We start from the raw sequence: 22,814 nt of genomic DNA, 5'->3' as shown, positions 1-22,814 counted from the left end.
CCCTGATCTTAATAAAGGTTTTAAATGCCATTTTATTGTATTTATTGTGTCATGTATTAACTTCTTCAAATTAAACTAAATGAAAATACTACCCGTGGGCAAAAATATGGGTTATTTCACACTCTTCGCATTGTATTTGGGCAATTACATGCTGTTAGGATAGAAATAGAAAACCATGGCGTCTGCCCATACTGTTTTTCTTTTTTCAGCATGCATCCATGGATGCATCACATGACCATTAATCTTCAGAGCATTTCCGCTTTCTCGACGGCCGAGCTGTTATCAATGACTCTCCATGGAGGTGTGCAGGGTTTTAATTGAAGCATCACCGCTGTTTCCGCCATCCTCTCCTCCGGATGCGACTCTTGGTTCCGCGCTGAATGAATGAAGGTATAACCGTCTGAGGACTGCCTCATCCTCCTTCTCCTCCTCATTCTTCGTCCAGCCTTTCGTCGACCGAGCGCGGCCGAGCTGGGGGGGAATCCGGGGAAAGGCAGCCGCGGCGCCGCGCACCGGCCGACGGACACCCCGCCGCGACGCGGCACCAACATGCTCACCCGGGTCAAGTCCGCCGTGGTCGGGTTGATGGGTGGAATCATGGGCGGCAGCAGCTCCGGGGGAAGCGGCAATCCTGGTTGCGAGCTGCCTCTGAAATTCCCATATATGAGACCTGAGTTCCTCGGACTGTCCCCGGATGAGATCGAGTGCTCTGCTGACCACATAGCTCGGCCCATCCTGATCCTGAAGGAAACCAGGAGATTACCGTGGGCCACCGGATACGCTGAGTAAGTAAACCCGAGGAAGGGCAGCTGGCCTCAGAGCAGTTCTTGTATACTTTCCTGTGTCAGCTGCATTTAATGTAAACCAAATGATGTGGTTTAGTGGAGGCCTAAGAGCGCGCAAGTGCTCGCTAATTTACTCCTTCTGTTATACACACACAGAGACACACACACACACACACACACAAAAGGAGCATAAACTTGAACCCAGGCTGCACCTGCTGTGACCTACATTCATCTCCACTATGATGTGGGATCCACACAACAACCTTTTTGCGTATAGCCTTGAGAAACAGATGACAGCATGCATCCAAAGGATCACAGCCCAAGCTGGTTTTCACATGCAAGAGGACGATACACTTTCCAATAGGGAATTAGGATACAGCAGTGCTCCTTAAAGCTACAATGTATCAGTAACGTCTAGATACACTGTAGCAGCCCAGTTCAGATGAAGTGAAAAGTCATATTCTGACTCAAACCCGGCTGACTAGCCTTTAGATGCACTTAAGTGACTTTGCTTGTCTGTGCTCCCCCCCCCCCCCCCCCCCCCCCCCCCCCCCCCGCCTTCAAGGATGGCGGTGAACCATCTGTCCTCCTGCTGTCATGTCACATTTTACACAGCGGCTTTGCAAACACGCTGCTCCACAAATGCTATAAAAGCTTACAGTGACTTATAGACTGATACACTCGTTCCTCAAATAATTACAGTGTCTTGCTAACAATTTAAGTGCACTTTTCATATGAGGCTTTGTGGGGAAAAAAAAAAAAAAAACCTTGATTAGCGTGCAGAATATGACCCTGGCAAGTAAGGTTTATGCACAGAAAACTAAAAGCCAAAATAATTTTTTTTATGCAAAACCTGCACAAGACTGAATATAGTAACCCATTTTGAAAGCTGAAATAAGCACCTTTAGTTTCAGGAAAGCCCTCTGACCATGAGGGAGGCGTCTGAATGTTGTTAAATAATAACCAGCTACAGTGGATGGCTGTGCTATAAGTTCAACCCTCTTAAAACCTGCACAGTATTTTTGCTGGATGTACACTATACTGCCAAAAGTATTCATTCATTCATCCAAATCATTGAATTCAGGTGTTCCAGTCACTTCCATGGCCACAGATGTATAAATGAAGCTCAGTGAATTCCAGTGTGGTACTGCGATAGGATGCCACCTCTGCAACAAGTTAATCTGGGAAATTTCCTCACTACTAAATATTCCACAGTCAAATGTTAGTGGTATTATAACAAAGTGGAAGCAAATGGGAATGACAACAACTCAGCCAAGAAGCAGTAGGTCAAAAATCACAGAGCGGGGTCAGCAGATGCTGAGGTGCATGGTGTGCAGAGGTCACCAACTTTCTGCAGAGTCATTCACTACAGACTTCCAAACTTCATGTGGCCTTCAGATTAGCTCAAGAACAGTGTGTGGGTTTGCAGCGTGACTGCGCACCAGTGCACAAAGCAGGTCCACAAAGACATGGATTTGAATTTGAATGTATTTATTTGGTAGGGACAATGCAAATTAATAAACAATCTGTAAATGTGCCAGAATTAGCCAAAAGGCTATTTTTCATCTATTGTCCCTGGACAAATCGCAATTTGTCATGCTAAAAAAGAAACAAAGGTTATACAATCAAGGTTAAAATGACTAAACTACACAAAATTGAAAGAGAGAAAATACAAGCAATACAAACAATACAATACAATAAATACATACGGAAACTACACACAATTTTCATAAAAAGTATAAGTAATTAAAACTAAATTAATTGTTCATATTGATGGCAAAAAACAAAACAAAAAAAAAACACAGGTGGTCCCATGATTGGATTAGGAGAAGGTGCTTGTTATACAGAATGCTGACAGATGTGATGTGTTATGAACCAATTCTTTAGTTGTTTTTTAAATTGATTATAAGTGGCAGATGTTCTGATTGTCTGAGGAATAGAGTTCCACTCCCGCGCAGCTGGAACCGAAAATGCACTCTGACCAGAAGCACTTTTCCGGAAAGGAACAACACAATCTTCCCGAATTGCCCCTCTTGTTAAACGAGATGTATTGTTCCTTATATTTACAAACTGAGTGAGTGGTGGAGATGACAGACCTTTAACAATTTTGTATAGAAGACAGAGATTTGAGAATTTGATGACATTCTCCCAACCCAAGAACCCATGTTTTTTTTAAAATATTGCAATGATGATGTCTTAATGGTTTTTTGTTCAATATTTTCATTGTTTGTTTGTATAATGACTCTATGGATGAGCCAGTTTGGTGTGGCAGAACATGACTGGCCTGCACAGAGTCCTGACCTCAACCTGATAGAACACCTCTGGGATGAATTAGAGCAGAGACTGTGAGCCAGGCCTTCTCATCCAACATCAGTGTCTCATCTCACAAATACGCTTCTGGAAGAATGGTCAAAAATTCCATAAACACTCCTAAACCTTGTGGAAAGCCTTCCCAGAAGAGTTGAAGCTGTTATATGTGAGCTGCAAAGGGTGGACCAACATCATATTAAAACCTATGGATTAAGAATGGGATGTCACTTAAGTTCATAAGCATCTGAAGGCAGATGAGCAAATACTTTTGGCAATATAGTGTGTGTATAGGATGTCATATAACATTTAAACTTGAACTTTGAACTTATGTAGTTTCTTTCAGGAAGGGGGAGGGGGGGGGGTCATAATCTCTTCCCTGGAACACCCAGCTAAAACCAGTGGAAAGTCATATCAGCAATTGATGCTATATCATGTGATACTGAGGTAAGGGTATACAAGCAGTCATGCAACCAGATTAGTCAGTTTTTGAGTGAGTCTGTTCACCACTGTGGTGCATTACACTTTGCATTGTGGTTAGATTTTTGATTTTGCAGAAGCACATGTCTTTTCCTGTGGTATTGCCTTATCAGCTGCTCCCTGCTGTATCCATTTCCTCCCCTCGTTTAATGTTCCACAAAGGTTGATTACTAGATGGCAATCTCCCTCTCCACCCTGTTACCATCAGTGTGGTTAACATTTCACGATAAGGTACACAAATATGTGAGTGGATGCCCCAGAACAAATCTGGAATTCCCTGCTAATTAGTCACTAGCTCTAAGCAATGTCACCTGTACTCACCCGGTCTTTACAGCATTTGAAGTCCACTTTATTAGGTACACCTGATCAACTACTCATTAACATAAATCTCCAGTCAGATTATCAATCCAGCTGCTGCCACATGGCAGCAACTCAATGAATTTAGGCATGTAGGCATGGTGAAGACGACCCGCTGAAGTTCAATCCGAGCATTAGAATGGGGAAGAAAGGTGATTTAAGTGACTTTCAACGTGGCATCGTTGTTGGTGCCAGATGGGCTGGTCTGAGTGTTTCACACACACTGCTGATCTACATTTTCCCACACAGCCATCTCTAGGGTTTATAGACTTTGGTCTGAAAAAGAGAAAATATCCAGTGAGCGGCAGTTATCCGGGTGAGCATGTCTTGTTGATGCTAGAAGTCAGAGGAGAATGGCTGGACCGTTTCAAGCTGATAGGAAGGCAACAGTAACTTAAATAACCGCTCGTTACAACCAAGGTGTGCAGAAGAGCATCTCTGAATGCATGTCTTGAAGCAGAGGGGCTACAGCAGCTGAAGACCACACCAGGTGTCAGTCCTGTCAGCTAAGAACAGGAAACCAAGACTACAGTTCACACTGGTTTGCCAAAGTTGGAGAGAAGATTGGAGGAACATTGCCTGGTCTGATGAGTCTCCATTTCCACTGTGACATACAGATGGTAGGATCAGAATTTGGTGTAGATAACATGAAAGCATGGATCCAGTCTGCCTCATATCAGCAGTTCAGGCACTGGTGGTGCAACGGTGTCATATTTTCTGATATTTTCATGGCATTCTTTGGGCCTTTTGGTACCAAGTGAGCATTGTTTAAACACCACAGCCTCACTGAGCACCGTTGCTGACAATGTCAATCTCTTTATGACCACAGTGTACCCATCTTCTGATGGCTGCTTCCAGTAGGATGCAGGATTACGTGCCATATCACAAAGCTTGGATCACCTCAAACCCTGCACTCAAATGGCCTCCGCAGTCACCAGATCTCAGTCCAACAGAGCACCTTTGGGATGCGGTGGAGTGGGGGATTCTCATCATGGATGTGCAGCTGTGATGCCATCAAGTGAACATGGACCAAAATCTCAGAGGAATGTTTCTCTTTGTTGAATCGGTGCTACAAAGAATTAAGGCAGTTCTGAAGGGAAAAGTTTTGCCCCCATTGATTAGACACTGATAAATAGAAATATCAAGTCCTTTCTTCTTTTCTTCCCCATTGGATACTGAGAAAGCTGGAGAGAAATAATCATTCCTCTATACACGCTTGGCCAGCGCACTGTTTTTCAGCTGTTTACATGACGTCTGAATTATCTACTTCCTAATCGGACATATGGTCACAACTTACTTACTTGTCTTTAACACATCACACACAGCAACCCTCAGAGCTGCATGAATGAAGGGCTCATGTGGATCGGTGTGGTTAATGAGTTCAGCTCCTTTCAGCATTTATCTGTAATTAAAGCCTCCGATGTTCTCATTACAGCAGCAGTTTTGGGAATTAATAAGCTAAATAATGCATTGCTTTTATTTTTTATTTTTGGAGTTCTTTTAAACAGGCTCGAGTTTTAGCATTTAAGCCGTTGCTATATTGTTGCAGCTTACTCTATTGCTATCTTCCTAACTTGGTTAGCAAGGTCCATCTATAATTCACAGCTTTTTAAAAATTTTTAATTTTTTTTTGAATAACAGATCAATTTTAGCTACTGGAATCAAACAAAATCTCCCTGCCTGAGGAACTGAATAGTTAACTTCTTGGTGTCTGACAGTACTGTGCAAAAATTTCCAAGTTTCTCAATTCTTTTTATTCTTAATGGAATAAAATGTGACCTTGTTTTCAGCGTGTCACATTCTGCGAAGTTTTACTGATATCTCTTGTATAATGGTAGTACATGGAGAAAAATGGCATTTAGTCAGGCCCACTTGATATGTTTTCACCGCAGTATCATGAGTGACCAGCGGGAAAGACTGGCCACAAGTCTAAATGGAGGAGAGCTCTCCATTTTTCCAATTCAGGGTCGTGCGGGGGTGCTGGTTTTATTCCAGCTGTCATTGGGTGGGACAGGTCACCAGGAGCCAGTATACAGCACTGTTAATCAGTGATTCAATCTGAGAGCCTGGGAGCTTTATGGCTTTAGCCTGGGCTTTTAGCACGACATCAACTTTGTAGTCTGCAAGTATTTTTGTGCAGGCTTTTTGAGGGAAGAGAAAATATTAAATGTTAAATGGAGCAAACCTGGTTACAGTTAAATCGGTGAAATCGGCGGTATGCTGTTTTATAAATTGCTAAGACTTTTGATCAGCAAATTTCCCAACGTTATCACTAAAAACTGGATACAATAAGTGTCGACTGCTGAAGAAGAAATCTAAATTCATCCGTTCCTGCAGTCCATTCAGTCCAATCTGCTCTATTTTCTTATCTCTTATATTCAGATGGTGCAATCCCAACCAAAACACTGTTGGACTGTTATTGTTTCTTTCCTGTTCCGAGCAGAGGCAAAACATTAAATCATTGTGCTTCACCAAATAATTATTCCTTCTTTTTTCTTTTTTTTCTTTTTTTTTTTTGGTGGGGGGGGGCAGTCTGGGCTAAAATCTGTTGCCGAGGATGGAGAAACAAAAAGGGCATTAGATGTCTGACAATGGAGGGGAAAATTAGGTTTTGTTCCTAATGGGAGGAAAGCTATGTCTTCAGAATGAAACAAAAATTTGATTGGCAGGGAAATCAAATCATTCTTCCTGCAAAATGGTGAAATGAGCACAGCTGAGTTGCAAGAGCACACCCGGTCTCATGCACACAATGGGACCAGCTGCGTGTTTCGTGGAACACAGCGGGATCACTAAATTAAACGCACGGTTATTGTGGAGGATGACAGCTGTGTTTTTTGTTTTTTGTTTTTTTTTTTTTTGCTTAAAGTTTTTGCAGTCAGGGTTCATTCCACATTCAAAGCGCACGATCACATTTACGCATCCGCAGGTCATCACATTACCGTGTTTGTTGACAGCAGATTAGATGAAGCAGACGAAAGCTTCCTGGATTTCTGTATATCGACGAGCTCAAATGCGGCCGGTGCCTCGGAGTGTTTTTATGGCCGCAGTAACTCAGAGGGCATTTAATGCTGTGATTGTGGGTGCGGTTGGTAAACATTAGGTTTGAAAGGAGGGCAGCATAATTGCTGTGATGACCAGCGCTTTTGGACCTGATGGCTTACAGCTCATGCATTCTCACCCTTAGTCAGGCGCTTTCTTGGTACTACAAGAATCCTTTGTGGCAGGAAGTGGAATGATTTCAATGAATATAACGGGCAGTTTATTGCCTGATGACACCAGCAGCAGATCAGCTTGTTTAGTCCTCCTTCCATTAATCATGTTAGAGGCCTACAGATAAGTTAGACTAGCAGCCTCTTCTAAATGACCGGTCTCACCCTATTTTCTAAGGTTGACACAGACACCCTTCAACCCTTCAGAGGAAACTCATTTCTGCCACTTGCATTTATAATCTTTCTCTTTCAGTCACTGCCCAGAGCTTGTGACCATAAGTGAGAGTATGAACGCAGACAGTCGGTAAATCGACAGATTCACTTCCGTGCTCAGGCCTCTCTTCATCACAACGGTGTTCACATGGCTGCCAAGGCCGCATCAATCTGTCCTGTCAGTTTCCTGCTCCAGTCTTCCCCCCACTCGTGAGCAAATGCCAAGATACTTAAACTCCTCAGCTTGGGGCAGCAACTCGTTCCAAACCTGGAGTGTGCACTCTGCCCTTTTACGGCCGAGAACCGTGTCCTCAGACTTTCCAGCCTCTTCACACTTGGCTGCAAACTACCCCAGTGCAAGCTGGAGGTCATTCCTTGATGAAGCCAACAGAATCACATCTGCAAAAAAACAGAGACTAGATTCTGAGACAATGAGACCATTAAACCCAATGACCTCTGTCCCTTGGCTGCACTTAGAAAATCTGTCCATATATATTATGAACAGAATCTGTGACAAAGAATACTGGTGGAGCCCAACACCAACTGGAACAAGTCTGATTTATTCCTGGTAACCAAGCTCTCACTGCGGTTGTACAGGGATCAGAGACAGCTGAAACCAACTAAAACTAAATGCTACAGGCAGTTATAGCAAACATTTGTTTCCTCTCTGTCTCTGTTTCTAGTGCAAAGGTAGCACCTTTTACAAGTAGATGATCTTCCAGCTGAGCGTTGGACAAGTCATATCAGCACGTGGAGTTGTCTTCACTCCCAGGAGGTTCATTGCTGCTCTGATTGGAGCTTGCAGTGTGGCAGCATCAGTTCTCATTTTCATGTGTGGCATGACCAGGGTATCCACTACCCTCCTGGATACTGTGTGATACTTTATTAATTTAGGACTGAAGTCATCCCATGTATTAAAACTCCATAAATGGACTCAGGTGCTTTTTGCTGGGTTAGAAAACAATGATGTGACATCAGTAGGAACAAACTCACTGACAGTTAAAAAACTGGAACAATTACCAGGGGAAAAAAAAGAGCAGCTTATGAGACCTGCACCCCAGTCAGTAGGATAAGGGTTACGACATTAACTGAGAAGACTAAACATTATTAAGAAATCAGCTTAAAGAGGCTTGTTTCTACTTAACACAATCACGTACTGTGTGTATATATATATATATATATATATATTCTTAAAATATATAGACTTTTGCAATTATATTATGCATTTAACAATTTAAACTTATGTATCTGTTCTAAGACTATACATACATGGTCATACACATGCATATATGCTCACATCATGACTCTTCTAACTAAGGCTAATGAGCATTCAAGACCAAGGACCAGGCAAGGATGCTGCCTCACAGAAAACAACTGACAATCTGTGACTATAAATAGACATGCCAATTTTTCAACTCAGATACACACACACACACACACACACACACACACACACACACACACACACACACACACACACACACACACACACACACACACACAACAACAGCCTCCAGGGATGTTGGCCAGACTTGCCAATCCAACTTTTTTTCACCATTTATTTGTGACCCAATTACATTATCTCAAGTTAGCTGTTATGCTGTTGGTGTAGTAACTTTTCGGGATAACAAGTGAAAATGAGTGCTTCAAATTAGGCGGCATTCATGCAAGTTGGGCATATTTGGGCAAAAAAAACAAAAAACAAGGGGTGGATATGACTGGCAACCCGAGTCACTTGCTCGCCCATAATGTCCTGGCTTATTAGTCACAATGCGGGCACAACCTAAAAGATACCTTGCTTTATCCAATTTATCTCCAAATTGAGTACCATAGGTTATAAAATGAAAGACTTGAATAAGAATTGAAGCCTATTCTAAGCAGTGAGGTCACAGAAACAAAAATCCCATTTATATTCTCCATACAGGGATTTTGATTATGAGTTTGATTATGTTTGATTATGTTGTAGCCATCCAAAGTAGACGTGCTGTTAGCTGTACCATTGTGAAATGTGATGTGCTCCTAAAATCCTAAAACTGAAACTGTGATGTCTCCGATTGGTGGAGGCTGCTATTACCATGGAAATGTTTAAACCAGCAAACGGCAGGTCACTTAGTTGGTGCGAAACTTCAGAAACCGCCAGCAGTGGTTGCACTCCGGAAAGAATGAGACGAGCCCTCTTGTTCCTAGCATTCCTAGCGTATTTTAATTTAATATTTAATACTATATTGATTTCCCGCCCCTAAGCTCTATACAGTTTAGCTACCTTACAATTTAGAGTTGACCTAAATTGACCTGAAATGCATGTGTTTGGACTGTGTTAAAGATGCCAGAGTACCCAGAGGAAAGCCACACAGGCGCAGGTAGAACATGCATGTAAAGAGGCTCATATTAGGAAATTCCTTTCAGTGAGGTGAGAGTGCTAACCGCTGCACCACTGAGCCACAGCTGGAAAAAAATTACAGATAACCACACAGACGTGTGGTCAAAATGTTTATGGATGTATCCTAAAAATTGTGTTTCTACAGTCTGGACTGTAGATAAAAATGTGTTGTTTTTTTTTTTTTTACTGGAACCTTGAAAAAAAGTTTGTTTTTTTTTTTTTGTTTGTTTTTTTTAATGCAAACCACACTCTTACTGTATCTGTTCTTAATTGTTAGTGGGTTACATTTTTCTGCAACCTCTCAGTTGTATGGCTGTTTTTTTAAAAACACACACACACACACATAAAGCTCAATAGGTCTGTGCACACACAAGCACAGGGTGTTGAGCATGTACATTTTGTCCAACAGAGCACAAATAGTCTTCATATTCACCCAGAAGTGATTGTCTCGATGCATCAGGTTACTCCCAGCAGAGCAGTACCGCAAATAAGCGCTCCTGTTTGATCTTCATCTGGGACATGAAACATGAAACACGCAACGCGCGCTGCTTCGCTTGTAGAAACCGCAGGCAGTGGCTCTGACTAATTGTTGCAGTCCTGCAGTGAGTCTTAATAACATGAAAGACCACAGGACTGTTTCATCCAGAGAAAGCTTCTAATTTCAGCTTTCATTCAACTGCTCAGTCCAGACAACAGCTGGAAAATCAAAGCAAGCGGTGCATCTGATGTTTGAAGGAAAGATTTTAACTGGGGGGAAAAAAAAAAATATGATGCTGGCGGTGTGTTGGCAAAGATGTTTTTTAATAATTCTCTAGTCAGGCTCTATATACAAGGGAAAGGTGAGTGTCCATAATATGACAGCCTGGACACAATTCCTGTCTTTCAGGGTGATTAATGCTGGTAAAAGTGCGCTGAATGAGGACCAGGCTTGCTGTGAGGTGGTTGTGGCAAGAAGGAGGCCAATGAGCTACTGTCCTTCCTCCACGCCCAGCAAGACCCCCACCGCCAAGAGACGCAACTCTTTGCCCAACGGCGAGGGCCTGGGACTCCGGATGGAGCACAGCAGACTATGAGAGGTAACAGTATACACACACACACACACACACACACACACACACACACACACACACACACACACACACACACACACACACACACACAAATACACTCCAACTTAAATGCACGGAGTACAAACCTACTGCATTTGGCAGCTTTTGCTAACAGGCATACACACTTTGCAGTGACCTTACAGGTGGAGCTACTTGTAAACAACTGGAGTGCCTGTTCACATTAAAGCCTGCAGACTGAGGTTGGTCTCCATATGTGCAGGAAGAGGAATTCTTTCTGGCTTTCAGCTGGGATTAAATTATTTACAGACAAAGACTTGCTGTCTCCTTGTTTTATGGTCTTTAGAGTAGTTTTATGGACTTTTTGATGCCTTTGGATGCAACATGTGGAATAAATCTGTTCAAATTGTGCGTGTGTGTCTTTAGATCATTGAACTTGTATTGAGTTTTCCTCCCAAAGATTTCAAGAAACTGTTAGTAACAGTTTACACAACCCCAGTTCCAAAAAAAAAATGTTTTGACTGTGTAAAATGTGAATGAAATCAGGAGTCAGTGACTTGCAAATTACGCAAAGGCTTGATTGAATTAAAAATTGTGCAATGGATCAAATTTTGAAACACTGTGATGCATCACTTCAGCTTTTAACACTACAGTTCACCCATGCAATTTACTCTCCTAAATTTAAGATGTGTCATCTATGATTTCCAAAAGAGAAATCCTGATTGGTCATAGTATGCAACAGTTTTCCACAGAACTGTACTCCTTCGGGTGTGTTCTCCTATGCAGTTGCGGTCAGAAGTTCATGTATGCTCATCATGTGCATGAATGTCATGCACATTTTAGGCTTTTAATTCTTTAAAAATAAATAAAAACTGTTCATTTTCCAGGTTGGAATGATTACACTTCAGATACCTTAATGTTAGCCTGCTTTATCTGTTCCAAAAGCAGTTTTGATGTGTGCTTGGGATCACTGTCCTGTTGGAATACCCACTGTCTTAGAGTTTCAACCGTCTAGCTGTTGAACTGAACTGAGGAGAGCATTCTCCTTCATTATTACATGCTACTGACGCTGATGTTCCAGCAGTTTCCAGTTCATGGCAGGCTGGAGCCTTGGTGCTTCCTGGGTTGACTCCAAGAGGCCTTCCCAACTTGTATAAATCTACAAGCAGGAGGTTCTTTCTTAGTTGGCACCCTCTCAGGCTTCAGCCTTGGTGGTTCTTGGGTTGTTCCTGAACATTTAACCAATTTTCTTTTCATCTGAGGGTGACGGTTTGCCTTCTTCCCGACCCTGGCAAAGTGGTGATACATCTGAACAACTTGTACTCAGCTGTTTGAACCGATGATCTTGGAATCTGCAGTTATTTAGAAATGGCTCCAAGAGGCCTTTCCAACTTGTGTAAATCTACAATTCTCCTCCTGGGATCTTTACTGAGTTCCCTGGACTTTCCCATTGTTCTGAGTATTGGTCAATCCAATGAGTGCTGTCAAATAAATTGTTTTTATGGTGGCAAAGAGAAACTGCTAATTGTAGTCACTCATAATCACTAATCAGAAGTTAATAGGCCTTGGTTAGTTAGTGATACATAATAATGTCCACCATAAGTGATTCTTTGATTGCTCAAATTGTTCAGTCAGTGCTACCTCCATAAAGCTGTGAGAGACTCTCTGAGAGTAAACGGTTGAGACAGATTGTGACTGGTTTTTAACACACTTCCAAAAGCTTCGTGTTGAGAGACATTTCTTTTTAAAATGACACTCTTTGCTCTTGTGTGAAAGATTTATGTACACATTTTCCCCAGAAACTAATAATATTGGCAAACAATTTATGCTCCAAAAAAAGAAGCAGCAGGATCCAGTCCTGCTGCTTCTTTTCTTTTTTTTTTTTTTTTTCTTTTTCTGTTCTGTCCAAAGCTATAATGTCATGAAATTATTTCTTCAGAACTGGGGTGGTGGTGGTGGTTTACACATTCACCTATCAAGCAAAAAAATATTTGGTTTGATAAAAGGAAAAGACACAAATCCCTTTGTGGTTGAGTCACGGAGTGCATCCGATGTAAATATGGTGCAGATGTGACAGGTTCTCTCGACAGCGATAACTGATGAGGAGCTCTGACCTCTGCAGCCCTCGTGTTACTGGACAGAATGAGTCATGAAGCTTTCCCTTGGCTCTCTCTCTGATGACTCACTCATACTACAAGATCAGCGGGGAGTATTAGTCATTCAGCAGTGTTTTTTCCTCCTCAAATATCAGACTGTTTTTTTTTTGTTTTTTTTTTTTAAATAATTATGGATTAAGTTACATGAACTTGAGAACTTTGGGGTATTAGATTTATAATTTAATATTTTATTTTTCTTTTAGGAATGTCCAGCGTTCTGGATGTAATAACTTTTGGCTGTTTTAAAACCAAATCTGACTTTCCAGAGAAAAAAGCCTCTTTGTATGTTTCATTTTGGGAATCTTCTCCAGGATTGTCATGCAGATGTAAAGCATTGTCGATATGTTGTCGAACAAGTGACACTATCAATTTTATCCTGATTAAAATGCACAGCAGAAGTAAAGCTATAATCTGGTTAATTCAGTTGCTAACTGCCTTTTGTTCTGTGTTTTTGCCATTTGCCTGCAGGAAAGCGAAGGACTTGTGTTTCACTACTGGGCTTTGTTCGATGGTCACGCTGGTTCAGGTGCAGCAGTTGTTGCATCCCGCTTGCTGCAGCACCACATTGCCTGCCAGCTTCAGGCTGTCATTGAGATTTTGCGCAACATGGCCTCCCCACCCCCCACCGTGCTGGGCGAGGAGCCAGACGATACTCCCTACCTTCAGGGAAACACCCCTCACCGTGCCCTGACCCGGGCTGCTTCACTGCGCGGGGCCACGGGCACACCAGGCTCCCCTTGCAGCACCCCGCCTCCGCCACGCTTTTTTACAGAGAAGAAGATCCAGCACGAGAGCCTGGTGATAGGAGCCATAGAGAACGCCTTCAAAGACATGGTGAGACACAGGTGACATGCTCTCACACTCAGTGGAAGTCACATTGCCACACCTCCTTAACATTTGAGGATTTTGGCTGATGCTCTCACGTAGAGGTTGCAGAAAAGTGTTATTATCTTCCTATCTTCCAGTGTCAGCATTTCTTCCTCTAGTCCATGCTAAGCTATTTTGGCATTTATTAACTGCTTGAAACTGCTTGAAAGGATATTAATAACTAGCTTTTAAGGTTCTAGTTTTGTGCATACTGCTTTAATAGTAACACTTATGCCATGTTTTCCTGTGACGACAAGTCACTGATTTAAAGTGAGACGCTGATTCTAACAAGTCTGCCCACTTACCTATTGAACATCAGTTAGGAGATAGATGGGGTGAAGGAGGCCCAAACTCACTAGACTTTTGACCAGCTAGCTGGAGTTTGACTTTGATCTGGAAACTTTTTAAAGTTTACTTTCACTCAAGTATTTAACAGTGAACTTTATTTTAAATTGAAAAAAAAAAAAGAGATTATTTCCAAATACAGTAATGTATATCTGTTTATGCGATTACATGAGGGCAGAGCAGGCAGTGGCACTGAAGGTGGAATGGTGGGTTGCAAAGTGGCTTGCAGATGTGCAGCAACTGTGGGCATGCTAAAGCAGCTTAAATGTTGCAGCCTGTATTAGGTTTACTAATTGGATGTGTAGAAATTCTAGAGATCAGCAATAATTTGATTCCACTCGTTTGTTGTACTTTGACAATATTGTGCAAAAGTCTTGAGCCACCCCTCATTTCTTTATATTTTGCTTCCAAGGAGACAGACTTTCTTGTCATTTTTAAAGTGGTCTTGAGCGAAAGTTCTCCAGGCTTTCTGAAAGTCTTTCAAAGTTTTTCTTTCTTTTTTAGTCCAGTTCCTGTACTTGACCATTTTCAGTGGAATGTTTTTGGTTGTGTTTCATTGTTTGTAAAGCCACAATTACCTATGAAGTATTCAAGCATAAAAAAGTAACTTACTCAAGTGATGAGCCAGTGTTGTCTACACATTACAGAAAACTTAGCAAAGAACTAGTTTTAAATTGTATATTTAGGCACTTTGTTACTAGCAGCCTATCACAAAAACACTTAATTTGTTCCCATTTCTTCCACTGAATCACCAATAAGGTGATTCCCACAGAGCTATTAGCTGCATAGCTTGGCATAAACTTGACACATTTTAGCACAGTGTGCAGTGTGTTCTTAAAAATTCTGAAGAAACCGGACAAGTGAGGGCAAAAGAAGAAGTGGCCCAAACTCAAAAAACAGATTATGAACACAGAAAAGTGCCATTAGATACCATCAGTAGCATCTGGAAAGCTTGTTTGGCAGTGGCTTCATTCAGTAAAAGCGTGCCTGGATAGAAAAACACACCGTGGAACACTATCAGTCATGGATTGGCCTCCCCAGAGCCCAGACCTCAACATTATTGAAGCAGTGTGGGATCATGCTGACAGAGAATGGAACAAAAGGCAGCCATCATCCAAAGAACAGCTTTGAATGTCCTTCAAGAAGCCTGGAGAACTTTTCCTGAAGATTACTTAAAGAAATGAGAAGAAAGCTGCCTCAGAGAGTTCAGGCTGTGTTGAAGATTAAACATGGTCATACCAAATATCGACTTTCAAGCTTACTAGAATTGTACAAACTCTGTTTTTGGCTTATATACTGTATTTTCAAGTATGTCTGCACATGTTTCAATAAATCTCTGTGCCTGTTTTCCATTTACTAGCAAAATGTAAAGAAATGAGGGGCAGCTTAAGACTTTTGCACAGCACTGTAGTAGTAATTATATGCACATCATGCAGGTGCGAGACATTTAAAGAGCAATTTTTAGGCTCTTGAAAGCAGCAGCTGTTTACTTGCCAGACAATTTGTCCATAATTGCAGAAAATAATTACAAATAATGAAGGTTAGCCTGTGATTGCAAGCCACAATTATTGCTCTCAGCAGATTGTACAATTTTGAATGACTGCAGTGTTACAAGATGGCCTGTACAAAATGTAGCTGATTGCAACTGAGTGTGGTGAGCAGGACCAGTTATGGTTGGTTATGTTAGATTCAGTATAATAAAATGAGGCTGGTGAATTTCCTTTAAAGGGCATGAAATGAGTTCATAGTGTTTTTCTTTTTTTTCTTTTATTTATTTATTTTTTTTTTTTTTAAAGCATGCTTTTTAGCAAATTGCATGGTATATTTACATTATCCACATGTGTACTGTTAGTGTGCACAAAGTAAACATTTATAGGGATACCAAGAAGATAACCTAAACAGACAAAAGCTTTAAAGCTTTACATACATGCCGATATTTTGACTCAGGGGGCAAAAAGGCACACAAACTCACCAACATACACACTTTGAAGAGATTCTCACAAATATTTTTCTTTGACCATAACCTCTAGCATCTCTGTTTACCGCTTTTTTAAGCAAACTGGCATCTGGTGGCCTATGGAATGATGATTTTTTAGCAAAACAACACTCAGCCACACACACACACACACACCCATCCATTGGTCTCCTTCAAAGGCAACATTCAATAAAATAAATAATTAGCTCTTTAATTAGAGGCATTCAGCTGAATTAGTGAACAATCTTGTGGCAATACCAGACTTATTTCATGCAGAGATCTGCACTTCATGTGTTATCTGAAAAGGAGCAGATACTTTTATCCCCACAGTTTTTCTGTTTTTTCCCCCTTTTTTTTCAATTGTAGGTTTCTTTTGAACTGCTTGATCTTTCATGAGGCAAAGATTATTTAGCATTGCCACTAGATGGCAATGCTGCATAACCCTCAATATTCCCATCTACTATGTCAGCTGAGTCCAGCTGACATAGTAGAATACAAAAAAGAAATCCCTATGAAAGCTCTTTTAAGATGCTACCCTTCCTCTTGTGTAAAGAAGCACTCTTACACCTGATTTGACACCCTTTGTAGAGTGTTATCACCACATCTGTTGAAGCGCTCTCTGCAGCTTTCCTGCACAGACCTGCAAATCTGGGAAAATTTGTGTCATGTTTTGGGATCAACTTGTTACAGTTTCCATTATTGCTCTGTTGCTGATCCGACATGAATTCCTGAGTCAGGGAAACATGAGTAAATATGCAGATGTTTGTCTCATGTACATAATTACACATGGCCCGACTCCCTATCCACTCAGTCGTCGGTCGGGATCAGAGCATCGGTTCACAAAAGGTACAAGATTAGTATTATTTCACTTGGAAAAAGTACTTTGAGTGCACCCTGTTAAAGCCGGAGTATGAAACTCCATCAGAGTTTAATATCTCTTTATGTATATTTTGCACGTCTCATGTTATAAGAATCCATCCATCCATCCATTCTCTCCCGCTTATCCGGAGCCGGGTCGCGGGGGCAGGAGCCTAAGTAAAGAAGCCCAGGCTTCCCGCTCCCCAGCCACCTCCTCCAGCTCCTCCGGAGGGACCCCAAGGTGTTCCCAGGCCAGCCAAGGGATATAATCCCTCCAGCATGTCCTGGGTCTACCACGGGGCCTCCTCCCGGTGGGACATGCCCGGAACACCTCACCCAAGAGGCGACCAGGAGGCATCCTAACAATAGCCAGTTTCGATAGCCGGGGATCGGTCCGCCAGGGCCTCCGCCCTCGGCCACCGCCCGACACACACTGCACCCGACCCCTACGACACATCCTGCGGGTGGTGGGCCTACAGGAGGGCGGGCCCATGTAGCCTCTTCGGGCTGCGCCCGGCCGAGCACCACGGGCTAATGCCCGGCCACCAGGCGTTCTCCCTCAAGCTCCCTCCCCAGGCCTGGCTCCAGGGTGGGGCCCCGGTAACCCTATTCCGGGCAGGGTAAACTGTTCCCTTGCTGTTTCAGTCATAGGGGTCTTCTGAACCGCTCTTTGTCTGGACCCTCACCCAGGACCAGTTTGCCATGGGAGACCCTACCAGGGGGACAAGCCCCTGGACAACATAGCTCCTGGGATCACTGGGGCACACAAACCCCTCCACCACGATAAGGTGGCGATTCACGGAGGAGGTGTTATAAGAATGTGCTGCAAATTTTAAAATTGTTCCCTCCATCTGTTTTTCTCTCTTCATCATTGCTCTGCATGCTTATAATAAAACCTATAAATTGAATCCTTTAAAAATAGTCTGCGTGGCACATTTACAGCAATGTTTATAAACGTGCATCGAAATGAACCAACAAATTCAATCACTTAAAACAGAGAGAGGCTTAAAAGGTTACATACTGTGCATTAACATCCATTATGAAGCAATGATTTTTGCTGCTTTAACCTGATGATTATAAATCAAGAGACAAGCGTGTCTCGCACATCAGCAGCTTCATTATTCAGGCACAACACGTTCTTGTTTACTGACACTACATCGACAAGAGGCGCAGGTTAAAGCAATCAATAGTCTCATACGATGCCCACACTTTGTTTTGTCTTTCCGAAAAGTTGATCAGATTTCCTCTCGCTCCCTTTTTGCTTCTGTATTCCTCTCTCCCTCTCCTATGGCTTTTATATTTGTGAAGGTTACTGAATAAAGTCCCACCGTGTAGCATAAACTCTCCTTCTGCCCACGTGAGGAGCACGCAGTGTGAGATGTTAACTTGGTTGGCTTTTCTTAAATCTTTCGCGGTTACGTGTGGGTGGACGTGGGAGGTTTTTTTTTTGAAGTTCTGACCGATTGTCTCCTTTGCACGAGGCTTCATTAAAGATAAACAAACCTGTCTCTTGTCCTTCCCGTTGCCAGGATGCCCAGATCGAGAGGGAGAAGCAGGTTTACAACATCACTGGAGGATGCACGGCTCTCACTGTGGTTTACCTCTTAGGAAAACTGTTTGTTGGGAACGCAGGTGACAGCAGGTATCTGTGGTTATGTTTTGGCCATGAAATCATAATCCAGATGTAGATGCTGGAGGAAACAGGAACTGCAACCAATAAAGCTGCACATTCTTTGAATATCGGGTAATATTTTCCAACATATTGTGCATGTCTGCAGGGCTATCATCATTAGAAACAATGAGATCATCCCCATGTCCACAGAGTTCACACCAGAGTCAGAAAGGCAGCGACTCCAGTTCCTGGTAAGAAAACTTTTTCTACCATTCGGTTTTATGAAGAAATGCAAAAAGTGTTCACATAACTTCTTTTGGGAGCACAGTGCTGCTTAGCATTTAATCATATTTCTATAATGAAATGTGAGCACTGATGAACATGCAGTTTGGTCCATAATTTGTTAGACAAAGATGAATTTTGTAGTTTTGCTTCTGTGCATCACCACAGGATTTTAAATCTAACAATTAAGGTGTAATTGAAGTGAAGACTTTCAGCTTTAATTGAAGGGGGTTTAAACAAAAAGATTTGCGTTAACTGTTTAGGAATTGCAGCCATTTTTAACCACAGTCCCCTCATTCTCTGAGGCTCACATGTAACTGGACAAATGAACATAATTTTAAAGATGAGGATCATTTTTAATTCTTGGATGAAAATCCTTTTGCAGTCAGTGACCGCCTGAAGTCTAGAACACGTGGACATCACCAAATGTTATTTCTTCCCTTGAGATGCTCTGCAAGGCCGTTCCTGCAGCCAGCTTCAGCTGCTGCTTTTTTCTGGGTCTCTCTGCCTTCAGTTTTGTCTTTAATAAATGAAGCTCATGCTCTGTTGGGTTAAAATTGTCACTGACTTGACGTTTATCCCATTTCTTTGCTTTCAGCAACTCTTGGGTTGCTTTTGCAGCACGCTTTGGGTCATTATCCATCTTCACTGTGAAGTGCAGTCTGATCAGTTTTACAGCATTTGGCTGAATCTGAGCAGAGAGTGTAGCCCTGTACACTTCACATCTCATGACTTGATTAGATGCTGTGATGCTGCGGTGGCTTACAGAGGCAAAATGACAAAAATCATGTCCTTGTCCAACAAATTATTTACCTAACTGCACATACAGTGGCACCTGAAAATGTGTGGACCCTTTACATATAATATTCTACAGTTTTACCTAAATAAATAATATGTTTAATCTACAATCTGTACACATAACTTGAGATCTTACAGAGGCCTTTTTTTTTCCTCTGATGTAATTCTTTATTTTTTGTCATAAATATACTAGTACAATGATGTTGACTCATATTAGGTGTTGCTAAAATTTCAAATAATGAAGTTGACATATGTGAAAGTAAGCCCTATGAACCAAAATCTCAGGCTTCAGGCTACTCTAAATGCTCAGTTTCAGTTAATATTACATAATATGATCGTCTCAGGCATACAACTCCACCTGCTGTTTAAATCTTCTATTTCCGAGAGGCAACCAGTCACAAGAAAGTTGGCATAAAGGGGGAAGGAAACTAAAATGGCTCGTTTTAGATAGTGGAAGAGCCCTTGGACCTATAACAGGGATTATTTTGATTATTCAAAGTTAGTCTAGTAGAGTCCAAGAATAAAAATATTGAGCTGGTAATGAGCATATTAGAGCAACTGTAACCTTCACAAATACACAGACGTGAGTGCTGGAACACAAAAAAGGCAGAAATTGTTTGTGTTTAGTTTTGAAACACTCATGCCGTTACACAGTATGTCCTCCAGAACACTGAGAGGCTTCTCTTTTAGACAGTTCTTTAATAATCAGATTTAAAATGGGGTTTGTGAAGTATCGCATCGTGCAACAGTGGGCAAAAATGTACAGTGATGGGCACTGATACTCTGCAGATCTGATGCATAATGACTTGAAATCACCGTCTGTCCTCCAGGGTTTCATGCAGCCTCACCTGTTAGGAAATGAGTTCACGCACCTGGAATTCCCCCGGAGAGTTCAGAGGAAGGAGGTGGGCAAGAGGATGCTCTACAGAGACTTCACCATGAACGGATGGTGCGTCTTCCCCAGTTAACATTTCACACGCAGCTCTCATGAAGCACTTAAAGATGGTAGACTCCCACATCCCTAAAGAAGTCTGTGTTACCTTGTATGATACTAGTCAAATTATAGTGTGAAATGAAAACTGCTCATGCTCTGGGACTGAAGACCTCAACCCTCTCCTTATTAGATGAAGTTATGATGTGAAAAAGGTTTTTTTTCGCACTGCAGTCCAAGTCTCTGCTCCTGCAACTTCTTTCCTGCCCTTTTTACTGTTGCTCATAATATGGCATCCAGTGGGAGCTGAGGAGACCAGCAGAGAGCTAATGAGGGAGAAGCCTAACCTGATACGATATAATGATATAGCAGAGATGGTCCTGTATGTGTGTTGTTATGTGGGTTAGCAAGGCACCGTGCTGTTTGACTGTGACTGCAGTGGAAGCCAGTAATGAGATGTGCTTTTACTGACACATTCACTCCCTCTCCCTGACACACACGGGCACATACAGTACTGCTCCTATTGTGCTGTGTGATGTATATTTCACAGTGAGACTGCCCCTCACAAGCAGAGATGTGCCAGCCAGGATGTACCACTGTGTTTCTCTTTGCAACTGAGAAAGGAAGTCGTTTGGAGTCATTGGTTACATTTGTCCATATTTCAATAGGAGGAGGTAACGTTGGGACATTTCTGGCACTGGTGCAGATTTTATAGATACATTTTGTTGCAGGTTCCAGACCTATAATTACCAGTCGTGGCAGCGTGATTGTTTTTTGTCCACAGACTGCAAATTAAAATAAAATATGTTTTCTATAGCATATTTCTCCCATATTGGCTTCTCTTCGTTGGCTCCCTGTTAGATTCAGAATAGAATTTAAAATCCTTCTTCTCACATACAAGGTCCTGAATAATCAGGCCCCATCTTATCTCAAAGACCTCATAGTACCATATCACCCCAATAGAGCACTTCGCTCTCAGACTGCTGGCTTACTTTTGTTTCTTAGGATACTTAAGAGTAAAATGGGAGGCAGAGCCTTCAGCTTTCAGGCCCCTCTTCTGTGGAACCAGCTCCCAGTTGGGATTCAGGAGACAAACACCCTCTCTATTTTTAAGATTAGGCTTAAAACTTTCCTTTATGATAAAGCTTATAGTTAGGGCTGGATCAGGTGACCCTGAACCATCCCTCAGTTATGCTGCAATAGGCCTAGGCTGCTGGGGTTCCCGTGATACCACTGAGTGTTTCTTTTTCATTCACCTCTTTTTACTCTTTTTATACACCACTCTGCATTTAATCATTAGTTTTTAATTAATCTCTGGCTCAGTAAAAATCAATAGCTGACATGTGGAAAAACTCATAGGAGCATGTCTTTTTTCTCGGCTCCCTCCCCTCACCCCCAACTGGCTGCAGCAGATGGCTGCCCTTCCCTGAGCCTGGTTCTGCTGGAGGTTTCTTCTGTTTAAAGGGAGTTCTTCCTTCCCACTGTCGCCAAATGCTTGCTCATAGGGGTTCGTTTTGATTGTTGGGTTTTCTCCATAATTATTGTAGGGTCTTTGCCTTATAATATAAAGCGCCTTGAGGTGACTGTTTGTTGTGATTTGGCGCTATAGAAATAAAATGTTATTGAGGTACTAATCACATTTCTTTTAACAGTGAAGGAAGAGTTCTCAAATATTGTCTTCTATAGACAACAATAGAACATGTAAAGATTAAGATCCAGTCATTTAACTTCTTTTGTTAAACTAAAAATGACCTGCCAACTTCTAGTGCCTGGCATTATTTTAAAAGTGAGAGTGGTGTGAGTGTGGCCCCAGCCAAAGGTCATAGATCATCAGCAAGTGTGAGCGCACCTATAGAAGCAGAAGGTTTGGCAGTTTGCTGGTCTGGAGCGTTCAGGTGTGTGTTAACACAATGCCACCAACTTACCAGGACATTCACATCAAAGTCAGACTATGCAATACTCAGAGCTACATCTCAGACTCTACAGCCCTTAGCTATTGTGTTTTTTTTTCACACAACTGTATATCTCAGCTGTCCATTAAGGTTGTTTTGCCATGATTTACTGAAGTAAATCAAATGATATTAGGTGGCTCTTGTTTTGGCCACTGTGGCTTGTTTACTGCAAGCAGTAAATTTTCAGTGCTGAAAATGAGAATTGTCATTGAGAAGCTCCCTCACTTTCAACATAAAATG

At 42.0% G+C, this 22,814-nt stretch overlaps 1 protein-coding gene across 1 annotated transcript in view; it reads left to right on the top strand.

Annotated features, from left to right (window-relative positions):
- The first annotated feature begins 401 nt into the window (after nt 1-401).
- Nucleotides 402-22,814, top strand: part of LOC115773609 (protein phosphatase 1H-like) — a 37,966-nt gene continuing 15,553 nt past the window's right edge. The window contains 6 exon segments of the mRNA XM_030720440.1: nt 402-785; nt 10,618-10,807; nt 13,423-13,788; nt 18,529-18,641; nt 18,778-18,862; nt 20,522-20,640. Coding sequence (XP_030576300.1) covers nt 550-785; nt 10,618-10,807; nt 13,423-13,788; nt 18,529-18,641; nt 18,778-18,862; nt 20,522-20,640 — 1,109 coding nt within the window. The 5' untranslated portion in view covers nt 402-549.

This window comes from Archocentrus centrarchus, chromosome 23 (genome assembly GCF_007364275.1).
Source record: "Archocentrus centrarchus isolate MPI-CPG fArcCen1 chromosome 23, fArcCen1, whole genome shotgun sequence".
Taxonomy (NCBI): Eukaryota; Metazoa; Chordata; class Actinopteri; order Cichliformes; family Cichlidae; genus Archocentrus; species Archocentrus centrarchus.
The sequence above is the reverse complement of the archived record's forward strand: the minus strand, read 5'-3'. Positions and strand labels throughout refer to the sequence as shown.